The 15,680-nt window shown below is 45.5% G+C and overlaps 1 protein-coding gene across 2 annotated transcripts in view; it reads right to left on the reverse strand.

Annotated features, from left to right (window-relative positions):
* skila (SKI-like proto-oncogene a) overlaps positions 1 to 15,680 on the reverse strand; it is a 32,878-nt gene extending 17,198 nt beyond the window's left edge. Inside the window, exons 1-2 of one of the 2 annotated variants that reach the window (XM_030752876.1) lie at positions 15,491 to 15,680; positions 12,311 to 13,584 (exon numbers count right to left, since the gene is read on the reverse strand). In XM_030752876.1, coding sequence (XP_030608736.1) covers positions 12,311 to 13,432 — 1,122 coding nt within the window. In that variant the 5' untranslated portion in view covers positions 13,433 to 13,584; positions 15,491 to 15,680. Of the gene's footprint in view, positions 1 to 12,310; positions 13,585 to 13,768; positions 13,891 to 15,490 lie in introns of those variants that run through there. The other variant, XM_030752877.1, reaches the window with a different exon arrangement.

Below are 15,680 nucleotides of genomic sequence, written 5' to 3' on the forward strand. Positions count from 1 at the left end.
CTAGATGCTCAGTTTATGACAAATGTCAGTTACACTTTAACTTTATATGCTCAGGAGATTACTCAACTAATTTTTCATTCACTTTGGCAATGTACCACCAGATAAGCAGGAAAGAAAATAGAGCAGGGCACACATGAGGACAGGTCTGACAGGTGGAAAGTTAGACAAACAGGTGACAGAAGGAAACAGGAAATGGGGGGGGCAGGTAGACAGCCGAGACAAATGAGGAGACAGAAAGCACGGACAACATGTGACTTGCCCGTCTGTCTGTCCCTTCCCTCAGACACGCACACACCTGTTCCTCCCTCTTTCCAAACACAGACACACCAAAGCCAGACAAGCACACTGATAAGCATCAGCCAGACCAGTCATGCTCGAGTCATTCTGGCTCTCACACACAGACACACATACACACACACACACACACACACAGGCAGATAAGAACAGGTTCATTCCCAACTTGCTTTGGCTTCGGGCCTTGAGTACATTTTTGCGCCACACAGGCACTCCGTCTAGACAGTCATCACATGCACGTCAAACACACACACACACACACACACACACACACACACACACACACACACACACACAGCTTTTCCTCTCCCAGCCAACATGTTGAACTCCTTCCTCTAACAGCTACAGTTCCAGTCAGCCATTTTACAATCCACACACCACAACCTTGATTGCTAGAACAAATGGGGCCCAGCGGAGAAACGGTTAACGGGAATCTATGACAGAAAATGAAGCGAGGTATAAAAGCCATCTCTCCCCACTAAGAAACGCACAATCTACTGTCCACCTACTGTAGCTTTACGGCAGACGGGGGTTTAATTTGAAGAGCAGCAACACTAGTTCTCTGGGATCCTTCACATAAAAAGGCGCCTCTTGAAGCTCTCTCGATCAATTTTTCTATTCATCTCCTTCCCTCCTTCCTCCATTTCTCATGTTTCACAGTCAACTCCCAGGTGGCAGCTTCCAGTGTGTGTTCAAAGCACTGTATGTGTAGGGTTGTAATGATGTTACTTCATGAATGGACAAATTGTCTGACTGGAATACACTAGGTAGGCTGCCCAGGCTAAGGTAACCCCCACCCCCACATCTCACATACATGCACTGCCTAAGATGCGGTATATATTATTGCAGAGGGAGAAAAATACTTCTAGCGAAATTGATTAATTTGCCATTGCCTTTCAGAATAATACAGTTTTCCCTGTGTCAGAATTTTTATTTATTTCTACAGTATATAAATAAATAAATGGTCAGTAATCAAACACCTACAAAAACACTTGCTGGTTTTCAAATTCTCCCTTTTAAAAAAGGTACAATAGATATAAGATCAATCCATCCATCCATTTTCTACAGCTTATCCGGGTTTGAGTTGCACGGGCAGCAGTCTAAGCAGAGAAGCCCAGGCTTCCCTCATCCCGGCTACCTCTTCCAGCTCATCCGATGGGACACCGTGTCGTTCCCAAGTCAGAGAGATATCCCTTTGAAATCTGGCACTATGTGCCATATATAATCTTAGTATCCCCAGTAGAAATGATGAAACACTCACTCAAAGGCATTGTGTGGTTGTTACCCATTGCATCAGTGGCAAGAAGTACAACTGCATTATGACACACTTGAAATCATCAGCCTGCAGTACAGTGATTAATAGTGATGAACAGACAGAGTGTGTTGCCAAATAATATAATTTTAGCCATAATCACACCGCTGTTTTAGAAAGGAAATATGATTCAGTCTTGTAAAAGAGAGACTGGTTGTAGTATTCAGAGGAAGATCTATGATATCTCAAATGTAATTTAGTTTGTCTCCCTGCTGCAGAAAGACAGAAAAACATTAAAAACGAACTCTTAACAGGTTCATGTCACGTTCAGAGCAATATTATGTGCGTGTGATGGTTCTGACTCCCATCTACTCAAGGTAAGTTATTAGATTAACATGATGCATTACAGGCCTGTAGCAAACGTGTCTAGGAACATTCATCCTGGAAATGAGAGTGTGTTTGATTTGGGTAGAGTTTTAAAAATCAGAGTGCAACCTGAACACACATGAGCTCACTATGACTAGCACAGCAGCTCAGCGTGTGCGCTGCACGTCTCTTCCCCAGGGCCAACACCCATCCCCACCCCAGAACGTTAATTACCAAAGCTGTTGGGGGCTCACCTATGTCAACCAAGCCAGGAACCACAGACATATGCGCAAGTGAGTGAGCAGAAATCTGATCAAACAGCAGCTCCGTCAAACGGCAACGTAGGAGTATGACGTAGTTTACTGCAAGCAAACTTTCGTGCACTAGTGTGCATGCAGACTCCAGCAGGCAGACACACTTTGTGCTCCCAGGAGGACTGAGAATGAGGCCAGTGGGGCCTTGTCTTGTCTGTGGATGACTATACTCATCACGTGAGCTTCATCTGGGTCAGTGTGTGTGTGTGTGTGTGTGTGTGTGTGTGTGTGAGTGAGTGTGATTTAACATATTGTCACCCTCTTAAATAATGGCCCAAGACATTTTTTAACAAAAGTTTTGTTTTTAAAATGGTCACATTTTCAATGTTTGTTTCAATTTTTTGTCTTTTCCGAAAAACCTAAAATAAAAAAAATGACTCAGGCCATTATTTTAAGAGGGTGACGATATTTAAAAACCAAAACACAAACTCTCTAGGAAAAACTCACCACCATAGGATGCTTTGCAGAGGTAGGTTACTAGCTCAAATCTGCAATTAGGGACAGGCATGCAAACACTCTGCTGCTGCCATCAAAAAACACAGATCAGCTGCCTGGTTTTCTATATAAGGGAACTTGGCTTACTATTCATATTGGATGAAACAACTCAGAGTGCTTGGAGACAGAGGGGAGTGAGAGAGCTGCAGAGAGGACGAGCGTTGCTAAGCAGACTGAAAGCTGAGAGAGGCTGTCAGGAAGCCAGCAATGCACTACAGAGAGAGAGAGAGAGAGAGAGAGAGAGACAGAGAGAGAGAGAGAGAGAGAGAGAGAGACAGAGAGAGAGAGACAGAGAGAGAGAGACAGAGAGAGAGACAGACAGAGAGACAGAGAGAGAGAGAGACAGAGAGAGAGAGAGAGAGAGAGAGAGAGAGAGAGAGAGAGAGAAAATACAAAATGGAGACACTGCCCGACCCTTTTTCTTTGCAATGAATTACATAGCAACCACTAAAATGCCTCCTAATGCATGCTGAAGCTTGCTTCGAGCAGCCATTCGGTGGCTAAATAGGTGTTATAACACCCAGAAACAATTCTGCATCCTAATTTGTCATGAAGACAAATCTGGTTTAAAAAAAAAAAAAAAAATGGGGAAAAAATTAGGTTTCCCCTTTGAAGAGTAGAGAAAAAAAATGTGCTTCATAGTTAAGTAGGTGTTTAAACAAGGGGTTTTAAGGTTTTACTGCAGGAGTTGCCATTTTTACTGGGCTTCGTATGCGTATTTATCGATCTGCGTTTTGTTTACTTCTAGCTTGGTTGTAACGTGGAATACTGCAGTAAATGTCAGTGCTTGGTTGGCCATCATTGTCTGCAACAGGGCCAGAGGAGGGTGGAAAAAAGGAGAAGGGACGGATGGGGGGGGGTGGCGTAAGGAGGCTATCCCAGGCGCTACAAAGAGAAAACTCCACCTGGCCAAAATGCCCCACAGGGTAAAATCTATCACAGACACATGGAAAGGCAGACAGTTAAATCCAAACTGGCCCTAGGCCCTCTGACTGTTCTGCAGGGAGCTCCGGTCTCATCCATATTACATGCAGGAACTTGTTTGAAGCCTCCACTGCTCCTCTCTGCATGGGCAGCTTGGCTTTGCTGTTTGGGCCCCTCGGGTTCGACACCCTCTCTCCCTCTCTTTCCTTCACACAAACACACAGCTCCCATAATGCAAATCCATCAGCTACCATCACTCTTCCTCTGTTTTTTCCTCACAAGCTCTGGCTTTCAAAATAAGCCTCTGAAGACTCTTGCAAAATTTAAATGTTCTTGCTAGAATGTGATTCACTGAAAAGATGAAACCTGCACACAAAAATCCTCCAACATTTGGCCTAAGGCTGCTATTAATTTCCACTCTGTCTGCACTGAGTTTCATACACCAGAGCCTATGACAGGTAAACTTGATCACCAGACTTCCTTCATTAACACACAAGACACATTCAATGTCTGATGCAAGCTTTGACAGCAGCCCAAGAAAAGCACAGTTGGGACTGGCAAATCTCATTACGGTTGAGTCAGAGCTCTAAGTGAACACACCTGGGTGCAGATCAAACAGACTGAGTGAGAGACCAGGACGGTGATAAATCTTTGTCCTGGCTCCACAGTGACGCTGATGAGTGGCGAGCAGACCACAGCACGGATGGAGCACCGTGACTCACGCTGCAGGATAGGGTTGGCGTGGTGAGGGGGAGGAAGTGGCTGGTTTCTGGTTGTGTTTTTGTGTGCAAGTCTGGCTTCTTTTCTGACTGAGTATGACCCTTTGACTTCCTTTAATCACAGACTCCGCACTGTGTCATCTGAACAGTACCCAGCGCTTTCATCGCTCTAATAAAAGATGTCATCATATGGATCCATTGAAAGCTCGTGTCAAGGTTTCTGTCGTACAGCTCTGATGACACAAAACTTTAGAGTTTTGGGTTTAAAATTTCAGCGGCAGCCTTCCTTCTTCTGCTGCTTTACAGAATAGAAAATAAGGCCGCTTGGATGTCTTCCAGAGCAGCTGACAGAAAAGGCAACCTTGCCAAAATTTTACCATGAGTACACTGTGAAGGCTAGAAATCTTCACTCAGTGTGAGTCACTCTTACAAAGAACTGCTCTGCATTTGGCCTCATCTGGAATCAGGATGCGTTTCAGCCAGCGCATTTTGATAGTGATGACAGAGAAAATGTCTGGCATAACAAAGTGCACTTGTCACAGGAACTGGTTAAACTGCAGCCAGATTGTAAACCACAAGAACTCTTCAAAGGATAAAGTCAAGGGCAATAAGCCTCCATGAAGGCCATGTCTTCCATAATAGCAAGGTTGTTTTAACATGAATGACCAAAGGAAGAGCTGGACATGCAAAGAATAGCTGGAACAAGTTCGACACGCGGCTTTACTGCTCGGGGACGGTGAAGTAGACTTTTCTCGTAGTTTGCATGCAAGGATGTTGAAGCGCACTCCACAGCTTCAACACATGCAACCCTTAATTATGCTCTCATAGCTGAAGTATACTCAAATAAAAACACACATTATACCTTTTATGGATGCTGTTCAGTAATTAACTGCATCTGGAGGCCAACAACCTCAAGGATTGTCTGCTACTTAGTTTAAGTTGTGAAGAGTTGCAGTGGGGCTGTTGAGGATCCAGAGGGAAATTCAGATGCAGGTGCCCTCCATTTACGGTATCTAGATGAGCTGGTGTGGACCCCTGAGGGATATGGTGCAAAGAAGCTTGCACGTTTGCATGTGCACGTCTAGTGCCTTAAGAAACATCAGAGCCAGATAAGTCCCGCGAGTGTCGTCACTGAAGGTGGGAATAACGAATAGATAAACACATCAAGAGAAAAAGAGAGAGAGGAAACTGGGCAAAGCATAAAATGTCACTTTTTCCACCCTTATTAATGCAGCCCGTTTCCCAGTTAACTTCTCAGCTTTGCCCTAAGCAACATCATCCAGACTCCTGGTGAGAGGAGGATTTTCAGGGTATACAGACTGAAAGGGAAAAAAACAGTTGGAAGGTGTTTGATTTAAGTGGAGCAAAGATGAGGCTGCAAAGTAAAGGACTTATAGAGTAAGCAATCGCCTAACCAAGCCAGGCAGGTTTGCATTTCACTGAGGTCCACTGTGCTTTAATTTGGGGTTCTAAGCTTAAGGACATGACTAGCAAGGGCCACGGCAGCACTTAACCTGGCTCAGTTTGAAGGAGGAATGTGGAGAGAAAATCAAACAAGCAGAAACACACCCATATGGAAACGACAAGTCTTTACCCATCAGGCAAACAGATAGGGATTCATTTATCAGCATCCCCCCTCCCCCCGATTTCCACCGAACTGCAGCATGCATGACTGATTTGTGTACCGCCTGGGCTTCGTGTGTTCTGGATGCGCCGGGTGGCAGCCCAGCGGGACTCACGACACGCCTTTGATATCCTGTGTTTATCTGCTTGTCTCAGATATTGGGGCTGAGGGAGAAACTATAACACAGAGTCCAACTGCCTATATGCCGGGTGTGTATGTGCGCTGTCTGATGTGAACATGGTGCTCCTATGGAAAGCGCCATCTCTGGGGTTCTCCATTTATATCTTCATTAATCACCATTCCCACCGGGAGACCGCACAGAGGAGTCTTTCAAATGCAAACGCCTTTTCCCCACTTGCTTACAACACACACGGGCTTGCGGTCCCCAACAGCCCCTTTACAGTACTCCCACCAGTGTACCCAGCCCCCAACACACACGCACAACCTGCTCGTCTGACTGTCTCTCAGGGAGACTTGACAGTGGACAGTTAATCTTCTCGTCAACACATCAATTTATACCAAATCTCCTCATTATTCTACTCTTGTAAAACTAACTAAACAAACAAGTCAGATGTGTTTCAATACAGAATCCTCTCACTTTTTATAATCTTGCTTGAACTCATAGGCCACTATTTTTACTTTGTTCTTGTTCTCATTTTCCTTAGAAGCAACAAACTGGTCTGACGCCCTGAGGGGAAGCACCAGAGCACAGTGAACATGCAAATAGCCTGTCAGTCGAGGACTCTTTTAAAAGCCTGCAGGATATTTAGCAGGGAGGGGCTTGGAAAGTGTTTTTAGTCTGTTTGACTGCTGGCAGACGTGGCAGAGGCTCCACTGTATCTGGATGGACCTGTCTATTCTGCCCGCTGCTGCTCTGAGCTCACGTCACTCCCATAGCAGCACAGTATCGTCTTATTGTTACTTTGTTATCCAAAATAGCGAGCAGCAGCTGTACCAGCCAAGTGATGTGCAATTTGAATGTGGGGCTGCGGTGAACCGGACAGGCTGGAGCACAGCTAATTCAAGCGGTGACATGAACTGCGGCTGAGGCCTGTGACAATGTGAAAACTAAAAATACAAAAAGAATATTCTTATCTATTTAAGTCAAAGACTAGGAAGTAATGGCTTGGGCATTCCTCGAGTGAGCTGCAATGCTGTTATAGAGCTGTGATCCTGGCACTGACCTGATGGTGACATACCAGAGGCCCCTCGGCTCAGCCCCTCCTACCTTGAGGGGCCCCTTTTAGCCCTTTACAACAGGCAGCAAACATGGGCCAAGGCATGGCTCATTATACACAGACTGTGTCCCACACCAAACTACATACGGGTGTAACAGACTGTAGGTTAGTGTGGGCCAGTGGCCAAAAAAGCAGCCGTGTATTCAGTATAAGGGGACAATTGTTCTAAGGAAAATTCACAGACAGAGAAATGTGTATGGGTGTCTTTTTTGGTGGGCATGTTAGCTGTGGGGAAATGCAAGCTAGCAGGCATGTGATTGGCTAATCAAGATTGCTGTTACATGCTATTACAAGTTGGCTGAGTTGGGGAAGGTTAATTTTCAACTTGGGAGAAAGGAAATCTGGGGCCAAAACCCCCCTGTAACAACCTAACAGCTGCAGGCAAAGATTGTATCATGGAAGACAACCAAAGTTTAAAGCAGTTTGTGAGTAAAACCATATTCAGAGCAACCCAACCTGGCTCTACCCTCTCATCCTTTTATAATCTTTACTTCTCTTGTTCAGCCTCTGTCTTATTTACTCAAGTGTCACACCTTAGGGGGGCAAAGATACCCTTTTGCCTGATGCTACTTCAAATTAATGCATGTGACAGCAGAAGCAGTGGTGAAGTTAACTTGGGACACTGATGCACATGTCTGAACACAGACAGGAACTTATGTAACACCGGCTGTGCCCTCTGTAAGAGTCTGCTTGTTTCACTCTTCTTTGGTTTCCTCCTTCCTCCCACTCCTCTTGGTACATCTCCCCCTCCTCTCTTCAATGTCCCGTGTCACCCGGCAACTCACCACATCCATCAAGGTTGGAGACCCGATCAATAGGCAATGGCCTTTCCTCCCATCCACCTTGCAGAAGCACACAAGTGGTCTTATTGCTTATGTAACGATTGACTTATCGGGTCATTTGGCTGCCTACTTTGCTACTGTTCGCTGATTGGGGCCTGGGGGGCATTGACTGTTTATGGATACATGTGAGAATGTCTGGGCTGGGAGAAAGGGGGTGATGGTGAGCAATGGATGGCAGCGTGAAGAGCAGACTGTGGGTCTGAGGGCACGAATCCAAGAGAAAGCAGGCATTTTGAATGTCAAGAGGAGGTAGATGAAGAAGGCAGGCGCAGCGAACGATTAGCATGCTCGCCAAAATCCAATTAGATACCGCCCAAGAGAATGACTGACAAGCAGACAGACAGACAAGCCCAGGAGACAGCCAGAGAGTGCAGCTGCACCAGTCTGTGGTAATGAAGTCACTGGTTTCCAAATAGCAAATAGAGGAAGCCAGAGAGATGCAGCTGTCTGCCGTCTGTGCCGCAGCCACTGTGTCAGCCCGGCCAGGGAGACAGACAGAAGAAGGCTGTTCTCTCCGTCTGACACTTCTGACTCCGGGCCAGCACAATACTGCAAACAAGGCTGAGGCAGAAAGGCAACTCACAGCTATGCTCACCATGTCGGGGCTGCTCATTAGCGTTAGGAAACATGCCTAAAATATCAAGTCAGATTGTGTCTTAGTTTGAAACAGCCACTTTTTTCTTTGCTTATAGTATAAGAAAAAAAAGTTAAACTTTACATAATACATTCTAAAATTACTTTAAAAAAATTGTGTGTAACCATCTTAAAATAAGCTAGGCAAAATGTGAGTACAACTGGGAATTTTTTTTTTAAATTGAGATGTTTGGCAATAGATAGCTTCACAAGTGCAATGTAATTTCACAAGGTGGTGGTGATGATCAAATTTAAATTTGTGATTTCCTGTCTTGTCAGAGAAAAAAAATTTGAATAAAATAACCCACCTAATAAAAACAGCAACAGAAGATACTTCAGTCTAAAGAATGAGTGTCTATAACAAACACTGAAGCCAAAATGAATTAATTGTCTGTCAAAATACTAAAGTGACTCCTGTGATAAGGTTTCAGCTTGTTGCTGTGTGTGTGTGTGTGTGTGTGTTGGTTGTGCCTAGTAAACTGTTTACACAGCAGGGATCAGTAGACAGGCTCGCAGTGCCTCCAGGCACAAAGCATCTTTATGGACCACAAGTCCTGGAGTTTTTAACTGCACCTTCTTAGGAGAAAGCGTGGAGGGGGGGTGTTCCAGCTGGCTCCCCTTGTTTGTGTCTCTTCTCTTCTAGAAGGTTTCAGAGCTCTCTGGTAAAACTGCTTGTAAATGTGCACATTGACACTGTGGGTAAATAAGGGACATTAGGAAATGTGCACATTTGGGGTTAGACTAACACACACGAAGGCTAGCCATCTTTTTAAAAAGAATATGCGACTATAAGCTGCCTGGCTGGCCATCCACCAACATCCACTGGGATGTGGAAACTATGAGTCACACAGCTAGTGCAGTGGAGGCGGCTGGACACCAAGAGTCTGGAGGATGTTCAGGGTGAGAGACACGTCCGTCTGTTTCACTTCCTGTTCAGTTAACACACACTTTCATTACAGGAATACATAAACAGAAAGTGGCTGGAGATGAAGGGAGAGTCCCTGTGTCCTGACTGAGTGATGAGACACAGTACGAGGTCATCGTGTTCCTCTGGTCGCTGACCTTTCACACTCTCATAAATCTGTTCAAGAGGGTGGGGGGCGGTTTGTGCTGGCATCCTCTATTGATGCCAAAGTCACCTGCTTCCTGGACACTCATGCAATCATCTTTCCAGGAATTTTAGCCATTTGTGACTTTGCATGTCTCTGTCAACACCAGCTTGGATGTTACATAAAATCTCACCTCCTCTGTTAACCCTGCAAACACCATTTCCACTGAAACCAAAACCTCACAAATAGCAGAACAAGAAGAACCACAGTCACTGCCATAGACATTAAAAAAGAAAACAAGAAAACTGGAAAAATAAAAGAAAAAAAAAAAACATTGAAGAAAAAAAAAAAATAAATCACCCCACAGAGAGGAGACAACACCTGAAACTGTGGTGAGACACAGGCTCCAGAGAGCCTGGCAATGTGTGAGACACAGAAACAAAGATGTGTCATACTGGCCCACACACACACACACACACACACACACACACAGGGGCAATGTGTCTCACACAAACACACATCACTGACACTGCGGGACTCATCAGCCCCCTCGACATCAAGTATGTTTTGGTACATGTGAAGCAGTCTGTGTGTGCTAGTTTCCCTCTGAGGTATAAAAATGTCTCTGGCTTCCAACATGCATACCAGCTGGGAAGAAGCGGGACAGGAATGCGGTCAGGACGCTGAGTGAGACGGCAGACGCTATTCCGAAAGGAAAATAATTCCTCTGTCTCGTACACATAAGTTCAGTGTGTCTCGAGCTTCACAAATCTCACACTCTGTATAAACTCTAATCAGTCTCGTGCAACCAGCTGCCAGGTAGTGACAAATAAATCTTGACAAAGAGGGCTGTGGTGGGCAGCGTTTTCTTTTTTTTTTTTTTTTTTAATCTTTTAACATTACCAATAATGTGCATATAGATCTGAGTGTGAGCTAACCAGTTCTCCTCCCAGAATACAGTGCAAAATAGGGGTAAGTCTGCTGTGGTCACAGAGAGGTCATGAGACATAAACCAGTTGAACAGCAGTGAAATGAACTGGAGTTTCTCCCCCTCCTCCTCTGAATGCTGACCTTTCAAAGCCCTTGTGGCTTCTAGATTGCACTGGCATGATTTTTTTTTTTCCCCACATGGCAATAAAATCAACACAATCATCATCTTTGGAAGAATGAGGCTCTTCAGTGATAACTACCTGGAGGTAAACCTGAAGGTTGATTAATTTGGTCAGTGCTGAGATGGTGATTATTTAACAAGCTTACATGCAGACTAAATGTAAACTGAACAGACCCTGCCACAATCTGCTGGGGAGTGAATTGGCATTTTTAGTGAGGGCTTAAAGTAAAGCAAAGGGTGTGGAGAAAGGTAAAATGAAAGCATCTTGATTAACTTACTTTAATAATTGCTGGAAGTCAAAATTGTAAAATAAATAAAAATAACTTCGATTAACTGTACAGCCCTGCTTAACACGGTTTATGTTCCAGTGCTGAAAGTGTGGCTTGTAAAACATCTAGACCGTTCCAAGATTTCAACCAGCCAAAAAGCGCCTGAGCTGTGAATGGTACGAGATTTCCTTTCCATTATCTCTGACTGTGTGCTGCAAGAATGAGGTTACTCTGGGTAAAGTGGACAAATATGTGTCAGTTTAAAAGAACTAACTTATTTCATTTTGAACGCACTTTGGTTAGTTAGTTTCCAGTGGGGATTGCTTGTTTCAGTTTAGTTTTTAATGGTTGAAAATGTCAGGTTTCAGGTTAGATTTTATTAGTTTCACTGTTAGTTCTCTTTTTCTTAAATATTATAATATGGAGGGTATTTGTCAGGGGCATCTTTTTCAGGAGTTCAGATTAAATGTTACAATACAAATAGGACATTTTTTTGAAGGCAGTTAGCTCAGAGCTCCTGACCTCATACAGGTCAGTTCTGCTACCAAATTTCACCAAACACACAAAGACTAAAACTAAAGACATTTTCTGTATCGTTAGTTTTGCAAGTACACAATATTGGTTCAGTTAGTTCACTTTTTGTTCTTTCAAAAGTCTAGTCTTTGTTAACTATAATAACCTTGGTACTGACATAACTCCAGTACTGAAGTTTCAGGGTCACTCTCTGAGCCTCACATATTGGCCTTTTGTTCAGTGACATTCCCACCGACCTCCAGGTGACCTGAGGGGACAAATGATGCCCTTCCCCTTCAGCTGTGGCCAGCTGGCCTAACTTTGTCTGATCAGACCTGGCCAGGCAGATGTCACCACCTGTCCCAGCCCTCAGACACACACACACACACACACACACACACACACACACACACACACACACACACACTAGGTCAATGCTGGTTTAAGAAAACACCAGCCATAAGGTAGTCTATTCAAATGAGGCCAATACACAAAACACAGGACTGGAACATTGCAGGAAGGATGTCAGCTAGACACACAAATATGGAGACTTTAATTCAACATAAATTGGCAAAACAGCAGAATGGTGATAAATGAGATTTTACTGCATGCAAGACAAGTAAAGACACACACAGCTAACACAGGTATCACCAACAGGTGCACTTACTTTGTCTAGCGACCTCTTGAGCTGATAGTGGAACTTCTCTTTGACTTCATCCAGCAGCTGCTTGAGTTTGGGCTCCTCTGGGGTTCCTTGGTACTTTCTTGCGAGCTGCAGGTAGCAGGGCCACTTGGCTGAGTCAAAGCCCCAGTGGCAGGTCCTCTTATCAGGTGACTTATGCGAATGCATTACAAACTTCTGCGGCGAAAAAAGCAACTGGCACTCCACACACTGGATGCAGGGCGCCTCGGGCTGGGTGTAGAACTGGGGAACAAAGAGACCCTGGCACTTCCCCAGACACTGGTGCTCCACCTGAAAGCTGGCTTCACTCTCCTTCAGGAGGCCCTGGGCTGACAGCTTACTGCTGGAGTCAGCAGGTAAGGCTGCACCAGGACGCAGCAGAGCATTGCAGAGCCGCTGTGCATCGGTCAGTGTAATGAGGCCACAGGAAGGTGCGTTGAATGGCAGAATGCCCAGCACCTTGAGGATGTGCAGCTGCTCGGCGTCACAGCGAGAGCAGTAGACGTAGAGCTCGTCGCACACGGTGTTGATCTGCTGCAGCGAGAAATCACGGAGCACGGAGTTGAGCACCTGGGGCAGGCAGAGCCGCTTCTCGCCCCCAACAACAAAGCAGGAGATGGACTCTCCTTCTAGCAGTGAATGGGTGAGTTCAGTGGAGCTGTCGCAAGGAACCAACAGAGGGCCCCCTCCCAAAACTGGAGGGGAGGGGAGGGGAGGCATACCGGCAGGAGAATGCTCGTGGCCCGTGCGTGCCGAGAAGGCAGCTGGGCCCCCGAGGGAGCTCTGGCTGCTGAGGGTGAACTGGGCCAGTGTGTGTTTGAGACCGGGGCTCAGGTCCAGGGCTTTAGTAGAGCCCACAATGTGCAGTTCAGCCCGGCCTTCCACATCCATGTCACAGTTGGGGCGTGGATCCTCATACTGCTCTCTCTTCACCTTGGGAGTTTTGGAGAAGGAGTCCAAGTTGCGGCGCTTCAGGTTGATCTCTGCCATCACTCGCTTCTTGATGGGTGCATCTTCCAGCCGCTCTCTGTACAGCCGTTTCATGTTGCCCTTGAATGAGGTCAAGTCTTTGAAAGGGGTTTTCAGGCTGGTCTGGGTGCTGGCCATATCTAAGCACAGGGTTATTGTTGTTTCTGTGAGCTGACCAAGTTCTTGTATTCCTCTGAGTCTCTCTTTTCCTCCTTAACTCTTCTCAAATCCTCTGGTGGTTAGACACGTGCATGATTGTTACTGAAGATTTCTACTGTCTGATCTTCTGCCTGAGCATGAAAACACAAAAGAATAGGAAAAAATTAATCTTTTCTACCTTTCCTGTAGAGGGATGAACAAACTTTAAAAAAGAAAAAAAAAAAAAAAAAAAAAAGATCTTTATTATTCTGGAACATTAAAGGTTTTATGGTGTCCCTGCAGGGTCATTGGACCACTATACCAAATGGCCATTACCATACTTCACACAAACACGGCTTTTTTTCCTGGCTCCTTGTAATTGAACCCCAGAGGAGGAAATCTGCATCCACCAAAGGTTCAAAAGAAAAAACGTCCCAGCACAGAGTGAGAATTTTAACAAGCCAAACCAGTTGACCACACAAGACAAGCAGAAATCCCCCACCACCCTGCCCCTCTTCCTCTCTCATTACATTGTTAATGAGAGGCTGATGCACAATGCTCGAAAACATTTCACTTTGCAAATGAAAGTGCCCCTCCCAGCCATATTGTGCGCTCCCGTAGGTGTGCTTACCCCACGCTGACCCCATCAACTCCATGAAAAACAATTGATAAAGGCGTTAACAGCAGTCATCCCCGTCCCTCAGTTCTCTCACAGCTTGACATTCAACACTGTGGAAACCGGTGTCTCCCCCCTCTTTCTTTCTTTAAACTCTCGGATTTTACTAATAAGGTAAACACCAAACTGCTTTACCGAATTTAAAACGCATTGTAGTTAGTAACGGCTGCTGCAATATGACAGCAAGACACGGCGGATTTCATGCACTTCAGCTCGGATAATATGCTTTCTGGAATGTAATAAAATGCTCTCGATAGATAGATAGATAGATAGATAGATAGATAATGGGGATTTTGGCTTGTCAAAAAGGTAAACGGGCAGATTTGGTTAATTAACCACAAGAATTGGTTTTGCACGCTTTTGCAAATTTCAGCATCCCGATGTTTTTTCCACCGAGCGAAAAAGCTGCTGCGGTGCAAACCTCCGAAACGGGTGGATGTTTGTGGGCGTTTTAATGGCAAATACCACCGACTGGCAAAACAGGCATAAACACGGCAAAATTTAAATCGATGACTGCCATAAAGGAGCGTTTACCCTGGTTTGGCTTCTCGTGCTTTTAAAAAAAAAAAATCTATCTCGGTTTACTTCCCTCAAGACGCCAGCTCTTCAGCAGCTACACACTGTCATTTCTCATGAAGCTACACTTATTTCTTCACGTCACCCTCACTACTTCTAGCACCCTTTTTTGGTGCAAGGACACCGCGTATAACGCCAGCTATCCCCCCTCCTCCTCCTCCGCCTCCTCCAGTCTGCAGCCTCTACCTCGCCTCCTGTGCTGGCTCGGCACTGGTATGCAGACAGTGCTGATAATGACATTCACTGTCTACACTACAGTCTGGACTGGCGTGGTGTGGAGAAGGCACCGCGGTCGGGCGTTTATGCGCACACAACGATTTTGGTGAGGGCACGGTGGGGTTTACACCTCCGATCAAACTCAGGTAGAGCATTTGTCAGTAATGGTCAAAACACTTACAATAAGCGTTTCGTATTAAGAATTTGAGTGTGACAATATTTAAAACAAGATTATATTCTGGCTGAATGTTAAAAAACAAATGTGCGCATTTGACTGGAAACCCGCGGAAAGGCAGCTCTCTGGTGCTTTAACAAAAATCCCCATGGCGCTAGCTAGCCCGACCCGATACGGTCGCTCGTAAAGCAGTCTAAACAGCACGGAGGGCTGTGAAGCAGGCTAACCCAGCTCCCCCGAGAACAGACGGGCTCACTTTTACCCGGTTCCCTCCCCCAGCAGCAGTAACAACCACAGTAAAGCGCATAGACCCGACTTCACACATAGTAAGCAATGACAGCGACGGCTGGAGGGATAAACAGCCACCATATTAAGGCAGGCTAGCTCCGCGTAGAGACTAATAAAGCAGGCTTACCGAGCGCACGGAAAGCGTTAACATCACGGCTGGCTAACCCCAGATAGACAACGATACGGCAGGCTAAAGCAGATTAGCTTCGTCCCCCCTCCCCTCTCCGCCACTCAGTACTGTCGGCTGAACGCAAGAATTCAAGCTCAACCGTTAATCACCGGCTGGGATCCGCTACTAGCAAACAAGCTCCCCTTTA

This window comes from Archocentrus centrarchus, chromosome 17, assembly GCF_007364275.1.
Source record: "Archocentrus centrarchus isolate MPI-CPG fArcCen1 chromosome 17, fArcCen1, whole genome shotgun sequence".
In the NCBI taxonomy this organism is placed as follows: Eukaryota; Metazoa; Chordata; class Actinopteri; order Cichliformes; family Cichlidae; genus Archocentrus; species Archocentrus centrarchus.